Genomic DNA, 27,117 nt, shown 5'->3' with positions numbered 1-27,117 from the left:
GCACTTTCCACGCTGGTGCGGAGACTCTACTCGACAGCTACAGTTCCGCCACTTTATTACAATTGAATTCTGTCGTCAATGAAAACAACCGTATTTTGGACCTATGTTTTGCCAGTGATCAAGATCATCCTTCGTCCGTAGTTCAAGCTCCTGCTCCTCTGGTAAAATCGGTTGCTCATCAGCCCCCATTGCTTGTGACGATCGCTCATAATGCGGCGCATGATTTCAATGATTCAGAAGTAACTGTTTCATACAATTTCTCAAAAGCCGATAATCGAAGTATCGATGAGTTATTGCCTTCATTAGATTGGGGGAGTATTTTGGAACAAGAGGACGTCGAAACTGCGGCGCGAACTTTCTCAAATATTTTAACTTACGTTATTGATCGACATGTTTCAAAGACTGTGAGAGATGGGAAAACCGACTGTCCCTAGCAAACGACTTCATTACGCAAACTGAAATCAACTAAACGAGCTGCCCTGCGTAAGTTTACAAAGCACCATACAGTACCGCTTAGAAATCAATACGTCAGGCTCAATTACGAGTACAAGCGAGCCAATCAAAGATACTTTCCACTACGAGCAAGATATTCAGCGTAGGCTACGCTCTCACCCAAAACGTTTTTGGAAATATGTCAATGAACAGCGAACGGAGTCTGGGTTTCCGTCCTTCGTGCACCTGAATGACGAAATAGCCACTTCCACCCAAGTAACGTGTCGTCTATTCGCAGAAAAAATCTCCAGCGTATTTAACGATGAAACTGTAAGTGATAACCAAGCCACCCAAGCTCAGATCAGCACGGTTTTACTGCTGGACTTTCAACGACCACCAACCTTTTGTGTCTGACATCGTTTATCACTGATAGCATGATTGAGCAGGCTCAGACAGACGTCATTTACACCGACCTATCCGCCGCATTTGATAAGATAGACCATGTCATCGTGATAGCAAAACTCGACAGATTCTATATTTGCGGCAACCTTCTTCGCTGGTTTCGATCGTATTTGTCCGACAGACATTTGATGGCGGCGATTGGAGACTTCAGATCTGATTGCTTCTATGCAACATCCGGTATACCACAAGGAAGTCATCTAGGTTCACTGATGTTTCTACTCTACTTCAACGATTCGCACTTGATCATAAAGAGCCCGCGGTTATCGTACGCAGACGACCTTAAAATGTTCCTTTTGATTCAGTCAATCGCTGACTGCTACTATCTGCAAGAGCAACTAGAACTCTTCACCAGTTGGTGCCTGCTAAACCGCTTGACACTGAATCCTACCAAGATTTCCGTCATCACCTTTTCGCGAAAGAGTCAACCGATCACATTCGCCTACAACCTGCACGGTACGACAATCGGGCGCGTGAATCAAGTGAAGGATCTGGGAGTTATTTGAGACAACAAGCAATTAACATTCAAGCAGCATGTGTCGTATATCGTCGAGAAAGCTTCAAAAACGCTAGGATTTATTTTCAGAACAGCGAAAATTTTTACCAATATATATTGTCTGAAGTCCCTGTATTTTGCCCTCGTTCGCTGTACACTGGAATATTGTGCATCAGTTTGGAGCCCGGCCTACAACAACGGATCTGATAGAGTAGAATCCGTCCAGCGTCGCTTCCTTCGTTTCGCGCTTCGAAAGCTTCCTTGGAGGGATCCGTTCCAGTTGCCGAGCTACGAGAGCAGATGTCGTTTAATAGATCTCGAGCTGCTTCGCACCAGAAGAGATACAGCAAGGGCAATGACGATGGCTGACACGATTCAGGGTCGAATTGATTGTGGAGCCATCTTGGAGCGAATTGATATTAACGTTCAGCAACGCACGCTTCGCAACAACGTAATGCTTCGGTTGCCTCTACGACGTACTAATTATGGCCTGCAAGGAGGGGTTAGTGGCTTACAACGGATCTTCAATAGAGTGGCACCGTTGTTCGACTTCAACAGTACACGTGATATGCTTCGTCATAAGTTTTCGTCATTCTTTTCTAACAGGTCTCCGTGATACTGTGAAGATGAATGTAGATTATTGATTGTTATTTCTGTTCTATTTTTATTTTGTTTTACTTTTATTTGCTGACCTGATTTGTATCTCTGTTTTTGTTTTATATTATTACCAACATCATTGGGGCTATCTTAAGCCTGTTGATGGATAAGAAGAATAAATAAATATCATGAACTTACGAAAAAAGTCTCTCACGGTATGCTACATATCGTATATGTGGGGCTGTGCTCATGCACTTCCTCTAGAATTCCGGCCCCTAACTTATGCTAGTTCACCGACTGATTGGCTGATCCTCTGCAACGTTGTCATGATCCCTTGGAGATCATGCACCAAACCTCCTGACTCCGGCTCTCTGTGCCAGCCTCCTGGATCCGAGACAAGCAGCGCGTAGCGCACTGAGCATCTCGTTCCACCAGGAGGCTGAACGCCGATTGCTCCTAGGCTCCAGTTTTCGCGACATTGCGGCATCACAAGCCGTTGCCATCCTTCTGATCAGTTCGGCCGCATCAACGTTTTCGAAACTGTTGTCCGAGCGAAGCGCCTCAACAATAAGGTCCTTGTCGAAGGCTTTCTTCTTCCACTTCTGCTCAACGGTCACTCTTCTGTGTGTTGTCGCAGGGTTTCGTTGCCCAATACAATAGCGAATCGCCTGGTGATCGCTATGGGTGTACTCTTCGCTAACTCTGCAGTTCATGTTCGCCATCAGCCAAGGACTGCAGAACGTGACATCGATGATAGACTCTCCCGTCTCTCATATATGTGCTTAAAAAGCCTTTATTGCACAGTCATACATCTTGCTTCGCCAGTGCTTCCTGGAGAATATGCCCTCTCGTATTGGTGAGGCTGCTGCCCCACTTCACAGCCCAGTCATTGAAATCACCTTCCATAACTACCGGCCTTCGTCCGATCAGTTTGTCGGTTAACCGCTCTAGCATTTGGGTTAACTGCTCCACTGTCCACCTTGAAGGCGCATAGCAACTGCATACGTAAACGGCGTTGATTTTGGCAATCACAAATCCTTCACATGAACTTCTTGGATAGGAAATCGGCCCATTCAAGTCGCAGCCATTCCCGTTCTATCAGCCACCCAGTTGCCGTTATCAGGAGGTTTTCGACACGGCTCAGCAGTTCTCGCTACGTCACCCATCGTATCTGTTGTTGACTGCCATAACAGTTGCTGTCCGGTATCGCAGTGATTCGGATTAATCTGAATTATATCCACTTTTGCTATGGTACGATTTTCACGAAGCCCGTCCAGTTATTTGGTTTCGCCGACGACATTGATATCATGCCACGTAACTTTGAGAGGATGGAGGAAGCCTACATCAGACTGAAAAACGAAGCTAAACGGATTGGATTAGTCATCAACACGTCGAAGACGAAGTACATGATAGGAAGAGGCTCAAGAGCGGCCAATGTAAGCCACCCACTACGAGTTTCTATGGGTGGTGACGAAATCGAGGTGGCTGAAAAATTCGTGTACTTGGGCTTACTGGTGACCGCCGATAACAATACCAGCAGAGAAATTCGGAGACGCATCATGGCAGGAAATTGACTATCTACAAAACGCTTATTAGACCGGTAGTTCTCTACGGACACGAGACCTGGGCGATGCTCGTAAAGGACCAACGCGCACCATTATTCAATAATGGTGGGGTGCAGATGACGGACGGTACGTGGAGGAGGCGAATGAACCATGGAGTTTCATCAGCTGTTGGGAGAACCATCCATTATTCACACCTCGGAATTCGGAAGACTGCGGTGGGCCGGACACGATCCGACGGGAACAAAAATGCAAGGTGCACAGCGGACAAGATGAATTGATAAGGTGGAGGACGATTTGCGGACCCTCCGCAGACTGCGTGGTTGGCAAAGTGCAGCCATGGACTGAGCTGAATGGAGAAGACTTTTATGTATTGCACAGGCCACTCCGGGCTTAGTCTGGTAATAAATAAATAAATCCACTTCTGCTGGTCTGCGATCGCGCTCCTAAATGCAGAGCATTTGTAGCCACCCATCTGATATACAAGACCTGATTTTTTTGAATATTTATTTCTGAAGCTCAAGGCTACAAACGACTGCGTAACGTAGTCAAATATATTCAATTAGGTAGTTGTACTGAGTAGATGAAAGAGAGTCGATGATGGATTCTCGACCCCAGACGAAACTCAAAAAAATCCAACATTTCTGCTAAGCGGATTAATCTGGATTGTTTTATTACCTATTCAAATTTCAATCTACTCACAAACGAAAATAATCAGTGGTTACAATGGATTACGATTGAAAGTTAATATATGTAAAGGGATTTCACAACTGTTCAGAATTGACCACACATTGCCATACTATAGGTAGTACATACAGGTTTATACATATATCATAGTAGTTCTTACCCTACATTGCTCCCGCCTCGGTCTTAGTCGATCCCATCACTTCACTTATGTACTCTGCAGCATCGAAATCCTCCGTATTGTTATCGCCAGTGCTTACAATGATACCGTTCATAATCATCGATAAATACTCGGAGGAGTGAGCTTTTCGTACATGCGCTTCGATGTACGGCTTTGTACCGTGGACGTTCAAGCAGACTGGGCAGGTCGCCGAAATATCCTCTTCGTTGGGATTGGGTTTGATGCCGAGAGCCTCCTCCAGTTGATCGCGGTCCAGTTCCAGCTGCTTGACACCTTCCCGTTTTTTCTCCTCCCACTCCTTACGGTGGGACCACCGCTCGTGACTTATGGCGTACTCTCTGCTGGTGTACTCTTTCGGGCAGAATCTACATTTGGCGGTCACAGTCGAATGTACTTTACTAACGTGACCCTGAAAAGATGAACGATGGTTTTTATTTTATATAAAGAATATTTGTAATAGCTTGTAATGGTTAAGATGATTGTACGACATTTCGCGGTAAAACATTCCGCGGTTAACCTTTTCGCGGTGTACCAGTTCGCGGTCTACCACTTCGCGTTAAGTATCATATCGCGGTATAACATTTCGCGGTTTATATTATTTGGCGGTTTACCATTCCGCGGTTAGTACTATTCCGCGGTGAAACTTTTCGCGGTCAATACCAATTTGCAGGCTTAATTTTACTAATGTTACAAGTAGTTCAATAATGTGTTCTTTAGCTTTGTAACGCCTCAAAATTCACCTAATTATTATGTAAAGCGAATAATCATTGAGTTTACATTCTTCTTTTTCTTCTTCTTCTTATTGGCATTATATCCCCACACTGGGACAGAGCCGCCTCGCAACTTGGTGTTCATTCAGCACTTCCACAGTTATTATCTGCGAGGTTTCTAAGCCAAGTTACCATTTTTGCATTCGTATATCATGAGGCTGACATGATGATAGATACTTTTATGCCCAGGGAAGTCGAGACAATTTCAAATCCGAAAATTGCCTTGACCGGCACCGGAAATCGAACCCAGCCAGTTTACATTAGACTTATATAAATTCAAAGGCCCAACAAGAACAATGTTTTGAAGCAAAACATATTTGCAAATATAACTACCGGCACCGCAACGGGGGTGACAATGGGTCTGGGGGTGAGAAGACTTTCACCGGCAGTCTGGAGGTCGAAGAGCAAAATCGTCCAAAAAGGTCTCTTATATTTTAGTCTTCTTGTCCTCAATCCAATCTAAAAGCATTCTAAGGGGTTGAAATAGTAACCCATTCTCAACCCCATTTGACCCATTGTCACCCCCTACGATGGTATGTAAAGAATGCGAAACAACACACTTCGCCTTATACCGGGCAAATGCAAACATTTGAAGAAAGCAAAACAACACACTTTGCCTTATACCGGGCAAATGCAAATATTTAAAGAAGGCATAACATCACAATTTGCCTTATACCGGGCAAATGCGAACATTTAAAGAAGACGAAACAACACATTTTGTCTTATACCGGACAAATGCGAACATTTGAAGAAGACAGCACATGATATTTCACCTAATGTCGGCTAACATTTAAGGAAGATACATTTTGCCTTATGAATAATTTTCAGTTTTTTCATCTTCCAAGTTCTACCAGAATACCATAGCCTTTTAAGGTATTAAGACAGCGACTTTTATCATATGATATAATGTATCTTGGTGACAAAGCTCACACATCTAATTATCATATTCACAATAATGTATGTCTTTTGGAAATAACATAAAATAATGCGTAAAAGAAAAGAGAAAAATACTTGAAAGGGAAACGCAATGAAAGAAACGGCAATATAAAGAAGAGAAAATTAAGAGTTGGTAGAAAAGAATGGCAAACTCTTAAAAATACAAAAAAAAGTTAATAAGATAAGGTAAGTTTGAATACCGCAAAACGGATCACCGCGAAATTGTAAACCGCGAAATAATATATACCGCGAAACGGAATACCGCCAAATTGTATAAACCGCGAAACAGATTACCGCCAAATGATACAGACCGCGAAATGGTACACCGCGAAATGGTTTACCGCGGAATGTTTTATCGCGAAATGTCGGACAACCGTTGAGATCAACGCCAAGATATCTAATTCTAATATAGGTGAAAAAAATGATAATTTTGATAAAGTAGTAAATAATGATGATGAACTTATGTATGTAAATGAAAGCCGAAGGTTTATAAAAGAAATTGCTAGAAACAGTCGTCACTACAATGAAAAACCCAAATTAATCCACCTAGCGGTGATGGTGCCTTTCTCGTTTCTTTCGAGTGAGTAATTTCTATGCATTTTGTATGAAAAAAAGTATTTTGGCCATAACTCCCATAGTCCAATCCGCCCAATTCTCAATAGAAAACAATGGGACAGGATTCTGCGTCGAATTCAACTTGTTGAGAGCAAATCGACTTAGGATAAGGGTCAAAAAACGAGTGAGAATTTCTCATGTAAAAAAATGTTTTTTAGCCATAACTACGAATCCCATAGTCCGATCCACCCAATTTTCAATAGGAAACAATTGGCCAAGATTCTGCGTCGAATGCAACATGTTGCGAGAAAATCAGCCTAGGATAAGTGCCAAAAAATAAGTGAGAATTTTTCATGTAAAAAAATGTATTTTGGCCATAACTCCAGATCCCATAGTTCGATCCACCCAATTTTCAATAGGAAACAATGGGACAGGATTTTGCATCGAATGCAACATGTTGAGAAGTGAGTGAGAATTTTTCATATAAAAAAATGTATTTTGACCATAACTCCGAATCCCATAGTCCGATCCGCCCAATTTTCAATAGGAAACAATGGGACAGGATTCGGCGTCGAATGCAACTTGTTAATCGGTTAAGGATAAGTACCTTAAAAATGAGTGTGATTTATTTGTGCACAGACATACACACGCACACACATACATCATATCAATTCGTCGAGCTGAGTCGATCGGTATATAACACTATGGGTCTCCGGGCTTCCTATAAAAAGTTAATTTTGGAGCGAACATATAGCCTTTACGTATACTTTGTATACGAGAAAGGCAAAAATACTAGTGGATTCTAACAGGAAAAAATAAACGAATCCTTACCTTCAGTAAGTGTGCCCTCATCGTTTTACCACAATGCGAACACGAGACCTGCTCATCGTCGCTGCATGTCGTTGCGCGATGATTTTTGAGTGCAAATCTACTGAAAAGTTTGCCGCACTTATCGCAGGGCAGTTGCTCATTGTCGTGCATTACCATCACATGATATTTGAAATATCTGGCCGTCATCCTGAAACAAAGAGAAGTTATTATTTAGAATAAGAACTTACGGAACAACTGAATCGGAATTCATCACCACATCAAGGATTCAAGCGTATGTGCAAAAGAGAGACTCATTGTGTGTACCTACATATTCTTAATTACAAACATGGTTTGAGGCAAAAAGTATTATCTTTTAAACAATGTTAAGCCAATTCTACTGTAAAGACGTAGTGTTTAAGAATAAAACAAATCATAGGAATCCATCGTTTGTACATACACTGAATGAAAAAGGAATTTGAGAAATCAAGTTTAAATCCATGTCATGTACTCAATAAAAGCCATTACACTTTGTTGCAGTCCGGACACTCGATTCGGTCATCCATAGTGACAAGCTTGTGCTTTTCTTTGTGCTTCTCCATCAAAAGTATCGTTCTGAACTCCAACAGGCATACACTGCACTGGAAGCGTTGCTTATCCTCTTGTTCTTTGATGAGCTTTCTCATTTGATTGCGGTGACTCTCGTGCGCTTCCATGTGTCGCTTCATGTTCTGCTTCTGAACCCTGTAAATTTGCAACCGGGGAATTGTCATTCGATTTTTTCGAACCAAATCACTGGATACTTACGCCTTGTGACACTGCTTACAGGCCTCATAATCAATCATGGTGTCTTTCATAGGAACCGTATCGATTCCGTGGGTCTTCACATGGTCAATAATTTCCCCAGGCGTAAAGCTTTTAGGCAGAAATAGAGAGAAAATAGGCAAAATGTCTTAGGTTAGATTTGAGAGATTTGGAACATCAAAGTTTGAGAAAACCGACTTAGAGCCTATTCAGACTACAAGCTTTATTATTTGATAAAGAGCTGGGAGGGAGCTCTCGATACTACACATCAAATTAATTATATACTGTCGTCATGCAACAAGTAAATTTTCATCAAGAAAGAACAATCAACGTAGGCGTCTAAGACTAAATTCATTTTTGCGTGTTATTGTTTGGGCTTATTCTACGAGTCGAGTGACGTGAGGTGAGTCGATTTTCGCAATACTCACGTGAGGTGACCATGTTATTCAAATGGGGCTATACGACTCTTCTCACGTCACTCCACTCGTAGAATAAGCCCAGTTGTTATATTGCCTTCAAAAAATTGCTTGCCGAGAGTTTCATTTTCGGCTCACACTGACAGCTAGATTTCGGCTCGGCTTGACACACACATTTTTCGTATCTGTTTCTCCCTCCCAGATAAAGAGTATCCTAATGTCAATGTTGACATATCTATTTTTTCAAATAATATCAAGTAATAAATCTTGTAAATTGCCAAAATAAGATTGCAACTTGTCATATTTTCTCTTACGAATAATCTTATTATTTTAGCATAATTGAGCTATGCATGTCCCATAGTAAGTACTTACAATTCTTTACAAATATAACATGAATGTTTCTGTTTCGACACTTTCGTACCAGGTGCTTTTGGTTTGATCGGGGTGGCTGTAATAGTGGTACCTGCTGTTTGCTGGGCTTGTCGTTTGGCTTTCGCTTGCGCTTTGCAGCCCGCTTTATGACTAGCATATCCTTCGGGTGCAAAACTAAGACAAAATAATAAAAACATAACGCGTGAATATCACGAGACGTTTGCTAATCAATGGGATGTTGTACCTGTTTTTGCACAGTTTGCAATTGATTTTCACCTTATGCGCGTGAAATAGATGATCATTGAGTCCCGGTCTGGTCGCGAGCGTAACGTAGCACAGCTTACATTGGAATTCGTTCGACACGAGGACATTGAACAACTTTACTCTTTTCTCATCGGTCGAATGAATTCGCTTCTCGTCCGGTGCCGATGGTAGGGGAGCAGGAGCTGATCGCTTCAGAGGATTGGAAATCGTTTTCTCGATCTTCACAAGTGGTTTGAGCTTGACCGTTGCGGCCTTTTCTTGGCTTTTACGGACTTTTTCGTAAAATGCAGAAAATTCACCAACGGATTTGTTACACATTGCACAAATCAGCTCGCTGTCCACTCGTAGTGTCTAAAAAGATATTGAAAATTAATCAGAAAGTGCGATCCACAGATAACAGCAATAGGTAATGATATGGAAATGTAGACGTACATGTTCATGATAGAATACATACATTACATTCAACAAAGCATCTTGCCTCATTGTTAAATATTGAAAACTGTCTGGATTGCACAAGCTAAGGCCAAAATACTAATTTCAAAACGTGTACCTATACTAAAATCACGTTTTCGGCACTTTTGTTTACTGTTGCTTGCCACAATCTGTGTACGACGCATATACTGCCGTGAATCACATATTTGTCCCATCTTTGCTGGGTTTCCTATTCATATATAGAATATGTCACGTCCACAAGACACAAACTACTGAGAACTGAATCTAATCCATATGGTTGGAGTCTCTGGCATTAAAAAATCAACTTACGTCTTTGAATATAAGCTCAACGGCTTTTTTGTTCTCCGCATTCATCGGTTTCAGTGCTGTGGGTGACAGACAGAGGATACATTTCAAACCAACTGAAACTTTCGGTAAACTGGAAGGTGTGTCCGGTGTAACAACTGTTTCTCCCACATTGGCAGACTGCAGCGTTGGTATCACACTTTGCTGTGATTGTAAAACCAATTCGGTTGCCAAGCTACTTTCGGTTACTCCTGAGTCCTTTACTAACGAAATTAAATTATATAAATCAAAATACGCTGTAACAAAAAGAATATTCAATTAAGGATTAGGTACTATCGAAAGCTTTCTTCATAATGTACCGATATGGTCAGTAAAACGAGTCTGCCTATTCATGTTTAACGTTGGAATCCAATCCACATTTTCAACGTCTGTCAAGCCCGCCATAGTACCTGCAAATAATGGAAGCAATCTAAATTATTTAATTTTATGTTCTTAAGAAAACAACTCTACCTGAAGTGAAGTGCAAACTGCACAGCTGCAGCTTGGAGAGATCGATTTTGTCCCATCTGCTGGAGGTGTCCAGCATTCGACACCACAATAAAAGTCGCTTTTCAGACAGCACTCGCGCCACATAGTTCGAACTGTCCAATCTGGGAAATGGGTAAATTTTCACTTTCCAACTTGGGTTCTTGTTACTGGGGCATTTTTTAATGCTACAAATCTGCATTAGAAACATATTAAAAAAATTTATCCTTATCTCTAACGCCGAAAAACATACCGTCCGTAGATCAAAGTCGACTTCGGTTACCTCGGTCTTCGTTAGATATTCCAAGTCCGCACCCCGAATCATGGAGGATGGCTGGTCGGGTAAGTGAAGCGAGGGCACCCAATCGATGCTGCCCGGCTCCTCCAGCTTGGCTGGTTTACCACTGACGAAGTGATCTCCACAGATTCGAACGCTCCGATTCATTGGTCTCGAGAAGCCAGAAGCCTTCCGCCACATCGCCAGCCGCATCGAAATAAGCTTCTCTAGTTCCTTGGTACTGCCCTGCTTCCGCTGGGTCGGAAAAGTGTAGAAGCTCAGATCGCAGTTTTTGTTGTGATTTCGACATGTTTTTACTACACATGCAATCACCATTATGTTGAAAAATGTATGCACTAGGTAGTTTTTTTTTTAATTTTCAAACTTAATTTTGTTGTGATAGAATTGTGATGAAAATAAAGCGAGGTTTGTCACAACGGAAATGTCGGAGGAAAACAGCAATTCGAGCGATAGAAATTCTAGCGTAACATGGTATAGAGACCTCGTGAGTACCACAACTCATAATGAATTTAAATCTTATTTTATTACCGACAACGTTAAAAATGTTGACAGAAGTTTTAATATAGAAAATTGTTCATGATTTAGTTTACACAAAAGTGATTGAATAAGATTTGGCGAATCGCAAATATATATATTTATATATTTCTATAGAAATTCCAAAGATGCAGTTTTTTCATTCATTAATAGTTAGGTATTTATGTAATGTTACGGTTAGTTTTTATTCATTTTTAAAGTGTGCGTGAAACTTGAAACCAAAGTTCCTCACGTTTCTAAAGGGCTGGTGATGGTACTAAACATGGTTGCCAGTAAGGCTGCATGCAAATTTCCGAATTATGGGTTGTTTAGCAAAGAAAAATATGAGGTTTTTTATAGTTTAAAATAAAGAGCATGCTTTGCTGATCTCCAACATATTTTTATTTTGTTTGTAAACCTTTTATTTACGTTTTTATACAGCAAACAATAAACCATTTTAATCGATAGAATGACACTAACATTCATAGAATGACATTTGGCCCATGCAGCATAAGAACAAATTTTTAGTCCCATATAAATTTAAAATGTAAATTAAAAATAGTTCCGGGGCACCAAAAATTCTGAAACATTGGGGTTAGGCTAAGTTTTTCCTGCACGAATAAAAATCCAAACATTTTTATTGGCAAAAATCTAAAGAAATTTACAAATAAATTTTATGTGTGCGTTAATAACCACCCGCTATGGGAGAATCCACATAAAGGTTATTAGTTAATAACGGTTATGTGTGTTTCCACATATATGCTATTCAAATTCACATAGCCGTTATGTGGGAAATGCTATAGTCAAAATTTATGTGTGCGACACATAATGGATATGATTGGATTTTTGTCAGTGTGTAGATTCAGAATATGTAAAAACATCGATACCCCTAAACAACCCAATTAGAATATTTAAAATCATTTTTTTTTCTTGAGCAAGAGTAAACGGAAATCTGCAAACAGATACTAGAGGCCAAGTCCTACACAGTGACATTAGTGTTGGTAATTCTGGTCTTGGAGAACTCAATACTCAATCCGCAATTGAAAACCAAAATGGGCGACTAGCGAAGTTGGATTTTTATCAAAAATCTTTTTCTTCTTATTGGCATTACATATCCCACTGGGACATTGCCGCCTCGCTGCTTAGGCTTTGGTCAGATTCGCAAATTAAAAAATAAGCATAAAAGTGACAGTTCGGAAAATGTGAAATCCCCCGGTCATAAGAATGGCTGGTGCTACCCAGCAAGACCAACAAAACATCTATCAAAAATGATTCAACATTTGTAAAAAGTGAAGTTATCTTGCTATGCGAGCAGGGTTATTTGAAAATTTACCTTTCCCGTCAAACATTTTTATGCGCTCGATCGATTCTTTGGCTTATTTAAGGTCAACTTTCCTAAAGATCAGTATTTTTTACGCCTCTAAGTATTTTTAAAATTTAAAACAAAAATCGATAAAGTTCTTCTCTTCCATAAGAGCATCATTATCGGTCGCGAGCATTTTAATTACCCGCGTAGCGCTGTCATTTTAGTTTCGTCACTCGTTTCCGTATCGGTCACTATTTTAGGCTCTCAATTTGGTTGCTGTATTCCGTACCGGTGACGTTTGACAGTTGACATTCTATCAAATAGGAGCGATCTTACCGCGCTATCAAATTTGGTCACCTGTCAGTCGCGCTACTGTTATAGCAGCGCGTTTAGTAGCGATAGGTAAAGTGTCAAGTAATGATACTGCGCTGCCAAATGGCTAATACTCGCGCCCGGTAATCTTGCTCTAAACTTGGCATGATTGGAGCCCCTCACGCTAACCTGAAACAATTCAGTCGCTGAGTCGTTTGTTCCCGATTTTTTTCTGATATTAGCAGTTGTCAAAATCTGGGTACGTTAACAAATTGGATCTGAGTCAGACGGACCCGGTGGGAATAATATCAACAATAACAGAGTACCCATTAATGGGTAAAGTCATCTAACCGTGTATAGACTGTGGCCATTTTCAAATGTTAAGCGTTATGTGCCCTTCAGAAACATCAATATATATGTTTTGTTTTGATTTTGCGGATTTTGAAGATTTTGCAGGATTCAAGATTCAATTCGAAACAAAGCAGAGACCAATCTTTACATCAAATTATTCAAAATAGTGTAAAAAATGGAAGAACAGGTCGACCAGATATTAGATAAAGTGTAAGCGTCGTTTCTTGGAATGAGTTCTTAGACTTATCAAGGATTTCCTAATCATTATAGAATGTCTAGCCCTGGAAATGTTGGATGTCTTCTGGCTAACAATCAAGGACTCTGCATCGGTGGTAAGTGAATCCACTGATGTGATAATATTGAATGTTATTAGTCAGGTTTTATTTTAAATCCGTAGCTACACGGTTTTACGGATTCTTTATAATATAGGAACTAAGGAATAGCTGAATTCTAATTTCCTTTCATTGTATGTGGACCAATATAGAATGTAGTAAGCCATTTGCATGATAATGAACAAAATGCACAAACTTACTTTACTTATGATTCCGGAGATGTACTAAACTGCCGCTAACCGCAAGTCGAGCACATCTGTATATGGAGCTCCATATGCAGATGTGCTCGACTTGCGGTTAGCGGCAGTAAAGGACCCATATGCAAGTTTGTGCATTTTGTTCATTCTCATGCAAAAAGCTTATTAAATTCTATAGGTACCAAGAACAAATACATAGATTTTTCCTAAATACTTGGTTAATCTTGATCCGTAGGTTTTTAGTGATATACAAAAAATAAAGTCATTTGTTTGAAATTCGACTGGGTGTGGCCAGTAACATGTAGTGTAGAGGGTCTTCTTCTTCTTCTTATTGGCATTACATCCCCACACTGGGACAGAGCCGCCTCGCAGCTTAGTGTTCATTAAGCACTTCCACAGTTTTTAACTGCGAGGTTTCTAAGCCAAGTTACCATTTTTGCATTCGTATATCATGAGGCTAACACGATGATACTTTTATGCCCAGGGAAGTCGAGACAATTTGCAATCCGAAAATTGCCTAGACCGGCACCGGGAATCGAACCCAGCCACCCTCAGCATGGTCTTGCTTTGTAGCCGCGCGTCTTACCGCACGGCTAAGGAGGGCCCCAGTGTAGAGGGTGCTGCTTATAATTTCAAGCTCTATCTAGTAAAAGGGCGAATGTCGCAAGAGAGAATTCTCTTCGTCGACTTCCCCTCTTTTGAATAAAAGTGACAAGCAGGGGATTTCTTAGCAGTTTATCACCTCAGAACACAAGTTCGCATTGTTTTCTATCGTTCTGAGGTGATAAACCACAAAGAAATCTGCTAGTTGTCACTTTTATATAAAAGAGGGGAAGTCGACGAAAAGAATCCTTATTGCGAGCTTCCGGTAGCGGGTAGAGCAGAACTACCAAAACGGACAAAAGCAACTAAGACTGGAGGGCTAAAGCACCAACAAAACAGCAAAAACCACAAATCTTCAATTTAATACATATATTTGGGGATTGATCCCACTTTCCTTCCTAGCTCCTAAGCATCTCTCTCTTCTCCTTTCTCTATATCTTCATTTTCTTACAAACTAACATTTGTCTTCCTTACTCACGGTTTCTTCTTCGTACTCTGTGTACCTTTTTGTGTTCGGGGCGTCCCCCTACACTATTTCCTCGGCGGAGCTCTCGCTGCCGCGACTGTTCGCCTGTCGCATTTCACTGCCGTCCCACGCATGCATCCTAATCACTCTGCTGGAGACCCCTCTGGCCGTCCAGTGCGACCAAGTAACTGGATGGGGTCCCTCCGAGTGATCCACCGAAGGGCTGCTGGTTCCCGAACGAATTTCCTCCGACTTGGCCCTGCCGGCCGAGTGAAGCACACTCGATGTATCGGCAATCCGCCCGTCGCCTTGTCGCACTGCTGCCTCGATCACGATACTCCCGGACCTCGATGATGGGAATTGGCTCCACCGAAAAAACCCTGTTGAATCATTTATTCAGCTAAATGTCCACAATCAAATTTCTTTCCGGCACTTACCCAGTGGGGTATTTCCGCTCAATTTGATGAGCGTTTTAGCCTGTCCTCTAACCAGTCACACCACCAGGCGCTCGATCTTCGTCAGCTAATAGTGCAGAGAATGCGAGGTTAGACTCCTCAATTGTAACTTTTGATGGCAATTACCTTCGGAGTAACAATAATTGGCCCGCTCGTCCGTGATTCCTGTTGCGCTGTGGACGAATCAAACTCCCGCGCGTTGCCTCTTCTTCTCGCGGCGGCGTTGTGCCGTATTCCGAGAATTTGCACGTGCGTGCTTCCTGCGGTTTATTATAAGTTAAGTTGTCGTCAGCACAATACACCAGAAAAGGCAGGATTCTCTCACCTGTGTCCGCGTCACCAATCGCGATTCCACCAGCGAACACTGAGACGGAACGATGCCGCCTACCAGACACGAAACGGTCCGGAATTTCAACACTTTTTCTTAGCACTGCACTGACCACTTTCACAGGCCTTAAAGAAATCTCGCTTAACTTTTCAAAAGGACCTAAGTAACATTTTTTTCATGATTTAATTTGAATAGCGCAATCAACAGAACAACATGAAATCTAGAGGCCTGAATAAGAGAAACGCGGATAGGTATGTGCCGCCAATCGAACCGTCAAAAAACAGCAGCCAATCGAGCAGGAGACCTGTCAAGCAGCCAAAATGTTGGCTCAAATACTGAAAACGGCTAAATTCGATTTTATGTCGTTTTTAAATAAACAAATTTGAATGCATTTTACATTAGTTTGCAATAATCTATGCAAGTCATTTATAGATTATGAAATTAAATTGCATTGCTTATTGGATTCTATTGTCATGTGATGTGGACACATCAAATAGCGGTTTATGAGATTTTATCTACATAAACCATTTCTTACTTTTCATGTGTTGCTCTTTAATGAAGAAGATTGAATACAGTGTTGGCAGAGTCATATCTTCTATCCGCGTTTCTCTTATTCAGGCCTCTAATGAAATCTATTGATTGCAGTGTTCAAATTAATTCATGAAAAAAATGTTACTTAGGTCCTTTTGAAAAGTTAAGCGAGAAATCTACTTTTTTTTGCCATTCGACGCAGGCAAGAGGTGGGTGACGAGTGACGATGACTTTTCGTTTCTTGCGTTCACTTTCTGTGCGACGTACGATAGACCTGTGCAGGAGTTCATCAAATTCACTCACCTGATGGATTTTGACATTTGAGCGGGTCGTCTTCTCGAACAAAAGTTCATTTTGCGTTCATTATGCGACCCGCTCAAACGTCATAATTTCTTGGGGGAGTTCATTTTGCGTTAGTCTATGGTGTGTGCGTGTGCATGCGGGCAGATGTCAATTTGAGAAACGTCATTGTGCGATAGGTCTGTTCCATGTTGTTCGCGTACACGGAGCGCTCTTGACATGGCAGTTGAAGTTCGAAAAATCTGCACTGGATCAAAAGTGCATTCCGCTTGTTGCGCTATTGTTTCTTCCAATTTGTGTTTGCGTTCGTTTACTTAATAATTAGTCCTTATTAATTCTAAATCAAAACTAAACGTAACACAACTCTACCGTAGCGGAAGAATTTTTCATAAATCGATGATCAAACGATTTATGAAAAATTCAAAAAATACTTCAGTCATCCTCCTAGGATGATGGTCAGAGACAAATCGGTCAACTAAACTCTTGAGCAGACCTCAAGTTACAATCGGTTTCTTAACCTAACTCAACTATATACGCAAGCCTAAACTGCTTGCCAAATCTTCTTCTTACTAACATCATCATCACTAACTGACTTAACAACACGCCAGCTACATCTGGCAGAATCTTCGACCTCTCAAATCGTCTCTGACCAAAGTCCTTGCTAGCTTCCACAAATCCGGGCCAAACTACGGCAAAACATTCAAATCGGATTTAAGCCTATTGTATTGACTAAAATAGGCGAAATCGCACACAAATCACTAAGAAGCTATATTTACAGACTATTTACAAGGACAAAATTGGTTTGTTTTGGTTTTGTATGGAATACTGAGAAAAGACGCATTTACTCGACTAAATTGTCACGAGGCCGGGAAATAGGGTTTTACCGCGCCCTGGGTCGCGTTACCATTCATGACAACCCCCAGTGCTTTAACTCTTGGCCACGCATACGATTTTAATGGATATACTTTTGCCACTTTTAGCTCTGTGCGGTGTGTCAACGAATATTTGGTGGAACGGCTCGATTTCTCTCGATCGGCTAACGGCATAACCACCGGCTGTGGTCATGATGGCGGTCTTCGGTGCTTCTTCTCTCTCCCGTCCTGTTCCCGGACAACATCTTCTTGCTTTTCTCTCTCCTCCTGTTCCCGCATAATCGTTGTTCCCCTGCGCCGGATAGTGGCCGTAAGCGTCAACCCCCGCCGAACAGATTTTTGGTCTTCGACTCGAGGCTTCAACTCCTCCTACCCAGGAACTGATCTGCTCTTCTGTGGAGTCCCTGCAACCCGTTGCCAGTTTACAGGGTACGATTTCTCTCGCTTCGTGAACGGCGCACGGTTCATTCCCTGGCGCGATGGGAATGCTGGATGAACCGTAGTTTCTTGCCTGGTTGAACCGCAAGTTATGCGATCTACTTTTGTTTCGGAATCGTTTGTTCCCCTCTCCTTCACTCTCAGTACTGCACAGTCGTTGCTCCCTTGCGCCGGATAGTGGCCGTAAGCTTTGACCCCCGCCGAACGGATTTTTGGTCCTCGACCCAAGGTCTCCACTCCTCCTACCCAGGAACTGAACTGCCGTCCTGCAGAGCTCCCTGCAATCCGTTTCCAGTTTAACAGGGTACGATTTCTCTCGCTTCGTGAACGGCGCGCGGTTCGTTGTGGCTCATTCCCTGGCGCGACGGGAATGTTGATGAACCACATTGTTCAGCGACCGCTTTGGTCTTCCTCTGCGTGTGGACGTTGGTCTTCTTCCGGTAGTTGCTTTGCCGATTGATTGTCGAGGTGGAGAGGTAGTTTATTAAAGTTGTTGCTCATCACACCTGACTGTGCCATTTATCACGCTTGGCGACGGATTTTCGTGAGCGCAGTGCTCCTAGTCCACAGACTCTGTCTGCTTACATAGCTTGATGATGGTCTTGGAACCTCGCTCGGTTGAGCGGAATCCGTTAGTTCCTCAATCGGTCTGGCGAAAGTGAAAAGAAATGTGTTGCTGTTTCTTCACTTCCTTCGTCGTCGTTGTTCCCAGTGATTGGTGTTTTTCAGCAACCTTTGCTTCTGGTTGGCAGGCATTACCTGCGTACATAGCTTGAGCAATGCCGCTTAATCGGCTTTGATGTCTTTCGCATGGAATCGGCCTTTCTTCCCACTCAAAACGTCCTCTAAAAGGTACATATTTGTTCCAAGGACCTCCTTCACGATCGCTGGAACGAATTTCGGCTCTAGCTTGCTGTTGATCTGGTCCACCTTCGATGACAGGGTAAACGTCCGACGCCAAACCAAATCTCCGACCTTGAACGCCACCGCTCTCGTGCGTAGATTGTATCGCTGCTTCGCTCGCTCGTGGCTGTTTTTGATCCGCTCGATGATGAGCTTCTGAATACGGCGAATCGTCGACAATCTCATCTCCTGGGCGACCTTTGGATCCTCCGCCATGTTCAACGATTGCTGTGTGTAGAGATCCGTGTGTAGCAGCAAGTTACGTCCGAAATTGGCTTCGTGCGGACTCACACCCGTTGCTTCGTGTTTCGCTGCGTTGATCGCCGCTGTGATAGCAGGCAACTTGTCATCCCATTCGCGATGATCGCCGTCAAGGAGCGTCCGAATGCAAGTGACCACGACGCGATTGACGCGTTCGGCGTTGTTCGCTTGTGGCGAATAGTAGGCGGTTTTTATGTGGCCGATCTTATGCTTAGCTAGCCAGGATTTGAAGACCATGGACTCGAACTGCTTCCCGTTGTCCGACAGTATCAGCCGAGGACGTGAGAACTTCAAACATACTTCTTCCTCTAGAAACTCCACCATCTTTTGCGAATCGGCTGTGCGCATTGGCTTGACGATCACATACTTGCTCACCCAATCCACTATCACTAGCAACACTGTATTCCCTCGCTTAGAGCGCGTGAGTGGACCCACGAAATCGATCGATATCATCTCCCAAGGAATCTTCGCCGGCTTGGGCTTCCCCATTTGTGGCATCATCGTCACGCCGGGTGCCTTACAGGCTTTGCAAGTTGTGCAGTTCCGCACGTAGTCTCTGATCTCCTGCTGCATGTGCGGCCAGTAGTAGTGGGCTTGCAGTTTGTGCCAAGTTTTGTAGAATCCTAGGTGCGCAGCCGCTGGCTCGTCGTGGAATCTCCGGATCAGAAGCATTCTTTCTTCTTTGGGAACGACTTGCTTCCATTTGTGGTATACTGCTCGACTTCATCCTTGCAACGACAGTTCTTGAACAGGGTGTCATTTGCGATACGAAAATCCGGAAATTTGTCTCCTTCACTATTTACTCTATCCACCAGCTTCTTGTACCACGGATCCACCACTTGATCCACTGTGAAAACGGCTTCGGATACTATTCTCGAGAGTGCATCCGGTACTACGTTGATGGAACCTTTCCGATAACGGATTTCGAAGTCAAACGCGTTTAGCCGCAGTAACCATCTGCTCATCAAAGCTGTAGGATTTTCATTGACTTGAGGTAGCTGAGGGCTGCATGATCGCAGTACACGATGAACTTGATCCCTTCCACGTATGCTCGAAACTTTCGATTGCTCGGATCACCGCTAAACACTCTCGCTCCGTGACGGAATATCTCCGCTCCGACGCTGACAGCTTCTGCGAAAAATAACTGATCGGATGTTCTTCACCGTTGATATCTTGCGTCAGGACCGCCCCGATGGCAGTGTCACTGGCATCGCACGCTATCGCGAACGGTTTGGAATAGTTTGGCATGGCCAGCACCGGCGCTGAGACCAGAGCGGCTTTCAGTTTGAGAAACGCTTCTTCTGCTACGGGAGTCCACCGGAACTTTACCTTGGCTGATGTCAGGTTCGTGAGTGGTGCCGCTAGCTCCGAAAAGGAGGAGATGAAGCGTCGGTACCAGTTACATACTCCCAAGAACCGCTGCACTTCCTTCCTTGACGTCGGGGTTGGAAACTGAACTATAGCTTTGATCTTCTCGTCATCTACTCGCCAGCCTTGCTCGTCGATCACGTAACCGAGGTACTTCATGCTTTTCCTGCAAAACATTGATTTTTCGGACGATATTGTCAGGTTTGCTTGACGCAATCGGCGGGCTACCTCTTCCAGGAGCGCGACATGTTCCTCGAAGGTTTCAGAGCAGATGATAATATCATCCAGGTAATGGAATACTAGAGGTTCCAGATCGGCGAAAAGGTGCTTCATCAGTCGCGCTAGAGCTTGACTAGCTGTACACAGTCCAAACGGAACGACCTTGAACTGGAAGTGTCCGCGGGATGGAACCGTGAACGCCGTCAATTGCCTCGAGCCAGGGTGTAGCGGTAACTGCCAGAACGCATCCTTCAGATCTACTGACGAGATGTATTTGCTGCTTCGGAGGTTGTTGGTGATTGCTGCAATCTGCGGAATAGGGTAACCTTCGTTCACCATGATGGAGTTGAGATGCCGGGCATCCAGGCAGACACGATACTGTCCCGTTTTCTTCTTTACCGCAACCAACGGGTTGTTCCACGGGGAAAACTGTGCCTCTTCAATAACATCGAGCGCTATCATTCGGTCGATCTCCTTGTTCATTTCCTGCAGAACGTACGGCGACATAGGATAATGCCTTTGCTTCCGCGGTGGCGCATTTCCGACGTCGATGCGGTGCTCGTACAGTCTCGTACGTCCCAACCTGCCTGCTTCCGCTTTGGGGAATTTCCGGATCGCATGCTCCAGTCGCATTCTCTGTTGTGATGACAGCTGCCTCATCTCATTTTGCACTCCAACGCTTGGTACCTCTTTATCCGCTTCTACCTTGCAGCATACCGCTTTAACGCCATACATGTCCCAGAAGTCCATTCCAAGGATGATACAGTCCGGGATAGAGGGTACTAACAGTACTGGTAAAACTTCGTTGCGGTTATTGTATAAGATCGGAAGGTGTACGAAATTGGAGATAGCGTGCCTCGTACCATCCGCTGTTTTTATTCCGCCTATAACTGTTCCTTTCTGCAGACCGTATTTCTCCGCCAGGTCGACCATCTTTCCTCCAAGCAAGGAGCAGTTTGCCCCGCTGTCTAGCAGCGCCGTTAATTCGTCGCCTAGCACTGTTACCACTGCATGTGGACGGTTGTCATTTCCGGGATTGACGATGATTGAGTCTAGGTTCTGGAATTTTTGAATTTCGGAGGGGTGTCCGAAGGGTTGCGGAGAACTGTTCCCCTCTATTGTCGGTTCCCCGCTTGACCGTTTCCCGCATCTGCTCGACACGTGAAGCAGCTACGGAGTGAGTAGCCTTTTCGTCCGCATCGGTAGCAGAACAGAATTGCTTGTGGTTTTGGGCAATCCATGAACCTGTGCCCGTCTTCGTCGCAGTTCCAGCAAACCATGATTGGCCGCTGGTTGCGCGGAATTTCTCGCTGATCATCGTGATGGATTTCCTCCCGTCTGGCTTCTGGATGCCATGGATGGCTTTGCTGAGGAACGTGGTCTAATGCTTCTTCAAAGTTCGGAGCTTCCCGGTGCGATTGCCAGTTCTGTGTTCTTCGAGAGCGATCTAGCAGCTGCTGTGGCTGCCGTTGTTGGTATTGCACGAGTTGCTGTCTCTGTGGCTGCATTCTGTGTTGTTCCACAGTTTCGACCGGCTGGCGAACTTCTTCGGGTCGACGAATTCTGTCTGCAAATCTGGGTTGCTGATCGTTCCGCGTCGTGTTGCTCGAACGCCAGGTGCTCTTCTCCATGTTCAGCTTCAGCGCGTTCACCTGCTCTACGAGTTCGTCGATACTATGCTGCCACGTATCCCGTGCTTCATCTTCCTCTGCCTCGCATCGTAGAATGTTATCTTCAATTTCCACCGCGTGAACTCTGTTGTAACGATGTGGTTGTTGTTGCTGCGGAAGTATCGCCGCCCTGTTTGCGGTCACCGGCGTGGCAAAGTTCGGCTCCAGAAGCGCACTGTGCGGAATTGGAATTCGGCGCTGTCTGCTCAAGAGCATTCGTGTTTCGTCGTATCCGGTGCAAACTTCAACCATTTCCTCCAGTGAACGCGGCCTTGCTGCCGTTACGATAGCTGCATAGTTCTCGTTCATGTTCTTCTTCACCAGGAAAAACTTTTCTTCCTCTGGAATGGGCGGTTCCACAAAGCGAAAAAGCGCGGAAATGTCACGAAAATATTTCGCGAACGATTCCTCTCTTCCTTGGAACCTGAAGCTTGCCTCCAGACGAAGAATTTGCGAGTAGCCACTCGGCAGAAACTCTTTCCGAATTTCGCGCTTGAAGTCGTTCCATGTATGAAGTAAACGTTGTGAAGTTGCCCGTGCATACCAGTCGATTGCATCCTCCTGCAGTAGATGCTTGATGGAAATCAGCAGCGTCGCATCACTCATGCCTTCTGACCTCGCAAAAGTTTCGACCCGATCCAGGAAAACGTTGAGCGATGTTGTGTCTTTGTCCCCACGGAACTTGAAGGGCCAGTTGTGCACCGCCTTCTGTATTCTTCTTTCTTCTTCTCGCATCGGTCGTGGTTGTTCTCGGCGAGTAAGCCGATCCAGTTCGTCCCTCATTCTCTGGTACTCCTGTCGAATGCGTTGTTCTCTGTCCTGCATCTCCCTCATTCTGGCTTCTAGTTCCTGTGCTCTTCTTTCCGGACCGTTCCAGTTTGGTGGTTCTCTCGATTGGTACGGAGGGGGTGGTGAACTGCTTTGCTGGACTGAATTCATATGTAGTTCGCCTTCGTTGTCGCGTGCTTGGAACGAGCTTGAAAATAGCAGTCCTCGCCCTCTTCCGCCCGAGAACGAATTTACTTGAAGTAGCTGGTTTGATATCGGCGGCGGAGTTCCCAGATTAACAATGTCAGCAACTGGGATCGTTGCATCTGCTGCTCCTCCAAAAGCTCCTACTTCTTCTTCTGCGTTGCACCTTCTCACAGCACCAGTGGATTGCGGTTGGTTCACTGCACTGTCACTTCTTGAAACACCATTCACTGCACTTGTTCCGTTCACTTTGCTCAACAACAAATTGACTTGCATGATGAGCCTCGAGTGCGTTTCATGCAATTCGACCGGAGGACGGATCAGACTTAATCGGTCGCGATAGTGTGTAAGACGCGTCCGAATTTGGTTTAGTGCTGTACTATCGGCTGAGCGGATGGCCGATTCTGTACTAATGTGCAATTGGTGAATTTGAGCTTCACAATGCTCGATGTTTGATTGTGAGCTCATTATGTGGTCTGAGCTAGTGGGCTTACTGTCTCTCAAGGTCTCCTCTTGAACGAGAGCCTTGAGGCGGAGGATCTTTCCTCTATGGGTGGTAGGACCTAGGTTAACTACGTGGCGTAAAGCCAACTCGTAGGTTACCTCTTCGTCTGTCAAATGTGCATAGTCCATATCAATAATGCGTAAGAGTTAAAGTAAAATTTGACTATCGTAGGTGGGATAACCAAATCACAAAACCAAAATATTACAAAACAAACCAAAAATTTTCGCTAAATGGTAGTAATAATTGTGGATTTTCAGTTGGGCGCCAGTATTGCGAGCTTCCGGTAGCGGGTAGAGCAGAACTACCAAAACGGACAAAAGCAACTAAGACTGGAGGGCTAAAGCACCAACAAAACAGCAAAAACCACAAATCTTCAATTTAATACATATATTTGGGGATTGATCCCACTTTCCTTCCTAGCTCCTAAGCATCTCTCTCTTCTCCTTTCTCTATATCTTCATTTCCTTACAAACTAACATTTGTCTTCCTTACTCACGGTTTCTTCTTCGTACTCTGTGTACCTTTTTGTGTTCGGGGCGTCCCCCTACACTATTTCCTCGGCGGAGCTCTCGCTGCCGCGACTGTTCGCCTGTCGCATTTCACTGCCGTCCCACGCATGCATCCTAATCACTCTGCTGGAGACCCCTCTGGCGTCCAGTGCGACCAAGTAACTGGATGGGGTCCCTCCGAGTGATCCACCGAAGGGCTGCTGGTTCCCGAACGAATTTCCTCCGACTTGGCCCTGCCGGCCGAGTGAAGCACACTCGATGTATCGGCAATCCGCCCGTCGCCTTGTCGCACCGCTGCCTCGATCACGATACTCCCGGACCTCGATGATGGGAATTGGCTCCACCGAAAAACCCTGTTGAATCATTTATTCAGCTAAATGTCCACAATCAAATTTCTTTCCGGCACTTACCCAGTGGGGTATTTCCGCTCAATTTGATGAGCGTTTTAGCCTGTCCTCTAACCAGTCACACCACCAGGCGCTCGATCTTCGTCAGCTAATAGTGCAGAGAATGCGAGGTTAGACTCCTCAATTGTAACTTTTGATGGCAATTACCGTCGGAGTAACAATAATTGACCCGCTCTTCCGTGATTCCTGTTGCGCTGTGGACGAATGAAACTCGCGCGCGTTGCCTCTTCTTCCCGCGGCGGCGTTGTGCCGTATCCCGAGAACTTGCACGTGCGTGCTTCCTGCGGTTTATTATAAGTTAAGTTGTCGTCAGCACAATACACCAGAAAAGGCAGGATTCTCTCACCTGTGTCCGCCGCGTCACCAATCGCGATTCCACCAGCGAACACTGAGACGGAACGATGCCGCCTACCAGACACGAAACGGTCCGGAATTTCAACACTTTTTCTTAGCACTGCACTGACCACTTTCACAGGCCTTAAAGAAATCTACTTTTTTTTTGCCATTCGACGCAGGCAAGAGGTGGGTGACGAGTGACGATGACTTTTCGTTTCTTGCGTTCACTTTCTGTGCGACGTACGATGGTGTGTGCGTGTGCATGCGGGCAGATGTCAATTTGAGAAACGTCATTGTCCGATAGGTCTGTTCCATGTTGTTCGTGTACACGGAGCGCTCTTGACATGGCAGTTGAAGTTCGAAAAATCTGCACTGGATCAAAAGTGCATTCCGCTTGTTGCGCTATTGTTTCTTCCAATTTGTGTTTGCGTTCGTTTACTTACTAATTATTTCTTATTAATTCAAAATCAAAACTAAACGTAACATCCTCTCTTGCGACATTCGCCCTTATTCCAGATAGAGCTTGATTTATCATATTTCTTTGACATGAGCAAAGGTCTTGTATACTAGTCTCACTAGCCTGCTATCGTTTTTTGATGCACCAATTTAGTAAATTACGCAACGATTGTACTCATCACCAATTACCATAGGGACAATATATTTAACAACGGACAAGACAATTCATGGAAGGGTCAACGGACGCCATGTTAAATAATATCAGTATTTCTGCTTCAACTGTTATAACAAAATGCCTAACTAATTCTAAATAATTCGGAACGATTGTATGCTACAACTGACACATTTTTATCAAATTAAACAATTCAATTTATCTCTTGTTTCAGCAAGGGGGAGTGCATCTGAAAAGACAGCTGGGATAATTGTCGCAATTTCCGAGCAAGCCTCTAAGTTGGATCCTAACTGTAATGCACCTGTTGTGTCCCTGGAAGTCGGCGATAAGTAAGTGAATCAAATTTATTTTCTTCTATTATGCTGAACCATAAATTCAATTTCCTCAGATTGTGTATTATTCATAAAAATGGCATCACGGGAGCTGTTTACAAGCAAAAATAGATGATAACAATAACAATATTATTTGTTTCTGATTGTATAGATTCTTCGAAACTTCACTTCATTTATTAAGCTAAATAGATAACGTGAATCAATATTTTGACGTAACAAGGCACGGTTCAAAGCCGCATCTCTCCATCTTCAGTTGCGCCCCACGCTCGCTCTTTTTTGACCGCAGTCCTTAGTAGGGAAATGCGCCTTCGTATTTCACGAGTAACATTATTATCAGCCGTTAGCAAAGATCTAATGTAGAAGAATTCCTCGACCAACTCGATGTATCTCCTATATGGTAACACTGCTTCCCAGGCAGACCCTGTCGCGCTCGGTACTTTGTCTTCGACGCATTAACCATCAGTCAAACTTTTCAAATGTTCGGCCAATCTTGTTGCTTTTTTTTGCTAACATACGTGCTCACTGCTGAAAAAAATCATAAAAATAAAAAGAAAAACAAATCAAATTACTTTTCATTGTTTTGTTTTTTATGGGGGATATGGAGGCTATGAGATGAAGTGCCGAACTGTTCCCCCATACAAAAAAAAAAACGTATAAGGTGCAGTACACTAAATACGTAAGCAATTTTCCTGGTTTTTTTCAACCCCTCCCCCAAGTAAGATTTTACCCACACAAATATTTTTTTATTCATATGGAAAATGGCAGACCCCCTCCCCCCATAACTGCTTATGTAATTAGTGTATGAAAGAAAATGTATTTTGGTCTTAGCTTTTGAGCCCACAGTCCGATCCAGCCCATTTTTATAGAAAACAATAGAACAACATTCTCTAAGGATTCTTTCTAAAATTACATAACGCTAAATTTGGTGATTTTGAACCCCCACCCTCCCCCACGTAACACTTTTTGTATGGAAGGTTTAATTTTTTTGTATGGATCGTAACGGCTTGACCTCCTCCCTCCCCCTTCAGCGTTACGTAATTTGTGAAAGAACCCTAATGTATTTATAAGGCAATAAATTTTGATTGAACTCAACCTGAATTGCGTGCT

General features: G+C 43.7%; 2 protein-coding genes and 2 long non-coding RNA genes across 5 annotated transcripts; 1 reads left to right on the top strand and 3 right to left on the bottom strand.

Annotated features, from left to right (window-relative positions):
- Positions 1–4,187: 4,187 nt before the first annotated feature.
- LOC134227840 (zinc finger protein 93-like) lies at positions 4,188–11,361 on the bottom strand. Its single transcript, XM_062709523.1, has 10 exons — positions 10,852–11,361; positions 10,584–10,794; positions 10,433–10,522; positions 10,098–10,369; positions 9,316–9,686; positions 9,072–9,245; positions 8,287–8,394; positions 8,008–8,223; positions 7,504–7,690; positions 4,188–4,820 (listed from the first exon to the last, which is right to left on the bottom strand). Exons 1-10 carry the CDS (start codon positions 11,209–11,211, stop codon positions 4,395–4,397), a joined length of 2,415 nt encoding a protein of 804 aa, XP_062565507.1. The 5' UTR covers positions 11,212–11,361; the 3' UTR covers positions 4,188–4,394.
- A 2,068-nt stretch (positions 11,362–13,429) lies between these two features.
- On the top strand, positions 13,430–26,137 carry LOC134220383 (ragulator complex protein LAMTOR5). The gene is made up of 4 exons (XM_062699435.1): positions 13,430–13,588; positions 13,649–13,710; positions 25,893–26,007; positions 26,067–26,137. Exons 1-4 carry the CDS (start codon positions 13,554–13,556, stop codon positions 26,119–26,121), a joined length of 267 nt encoding a protein of 88 aa, XP_062555419.1. The 5' UTR covers positions 13,430–13,553; the 3' UTR covers positions 26,122–26,137.
- Positions 14,865–15,489, bottom strand: LOC134225897 (uncharacterized). Its single transcript, XR_009983349.1, has 2 exons — positions 15,414–15,489; positions 14,865–15,356 (listed from the first exon to the last, which is right to left on the bottom strand). It is a non-coding gene; the product is annotated as an uncharacterized LOC134225897 (long non-coding RNA).
- LOC134224681 (uncharacterized) lies at positions 24,214–25,311 on the bottom strand. 2 transcript variants are annotated; one of them, XR_009983018.1, is made up of 4 exons: positions 25,061–25,311; positions 24,862–24,995; positions 24,718–24,802; positions 24,214–24,660 (listed from the first exon to the last, which is right to left on the bottom strand). It is a non-coding gene; the product is annotated as an uncharacterized LOC134224681 (long non-coding RNA). The 2 variants fall into 2 exon arrangements; XR_009983017.1 differs by having other exon boundaries at positions 24,718–24,995.
- Positions 26,138–27,117: the final 980 nt, after the last annotated feature.

The sequence above is a fragment of the Armigeres subalbatus genome, chromosome 3, assembly GCF_024139115.2.
Source record: "Armigeres subalbatus isolate Guangzhou_Male chromosome 3, GZ_Asu_2, whole genome shotgun sequence".
Classification (NCBI taxonomy): domain Eukaryota; kingdom Metazoa; phylum Arthropoda; class Insecta; order Diptera; family Culicidae; genus Armigeres; species Armigeres subalbatus.
The sequence above is the reverse complement of the archived record's forward strand: the minus strand, read 5'-3'. Positions and strand labels throughout refer to the sequence as shown.

What these genes read in the sequence shown, in the direction of transcription:
- LOC134220383 (XM_062699435.1), top strand. Translation starts at nt 13,554, where the DNA reads ATGGAAGAACAGGTCGACCAGATATTAGATAAAGT. An exon ending in GACCAGATATTAGATAAAGT is followed by an intron (nt 13,589 to 13,648) that starts GTAAGCGTCGTT and finishes TAATCATTATAG; the next exon opens with AATGTCTAGCCCTGGAAATG. An exon ending in TCAAGGACTCTGCATCGGTG is followed by an intron (nt 13,711 to 25,892) that starts GTAAGTGAATCC and finishes CTCTTGTTTCAG; the next exon opens with CAAGGGGGAGTGCATCTGAA.
- LOC134227840 (XM_062709523.1), bottom strand. Translation starts at nt 11,211, where the DNA reads ATGGTGATTGCATGTGTAGTAAAAACATGTCGAAATCACAACAAAAAC. An exon ending in TCGACTTTGATCTACGGACG is followed by an intron (nt 10,795 to 10,851) that starts GTATGTTTTTCG and finishes TTTCTAATGCAG; the next exon opens with ATTTGTAGCATTAAAAAATG. An exon ending in CAGTTTGCACTTCACTTCAG is followed by an intron (nt 10,523 to 10,583) that starts GTAGAGTTGTTT and finishes CATTATTTGCAG; the next exon opens with GTACTATGGCGGGCTTGACA.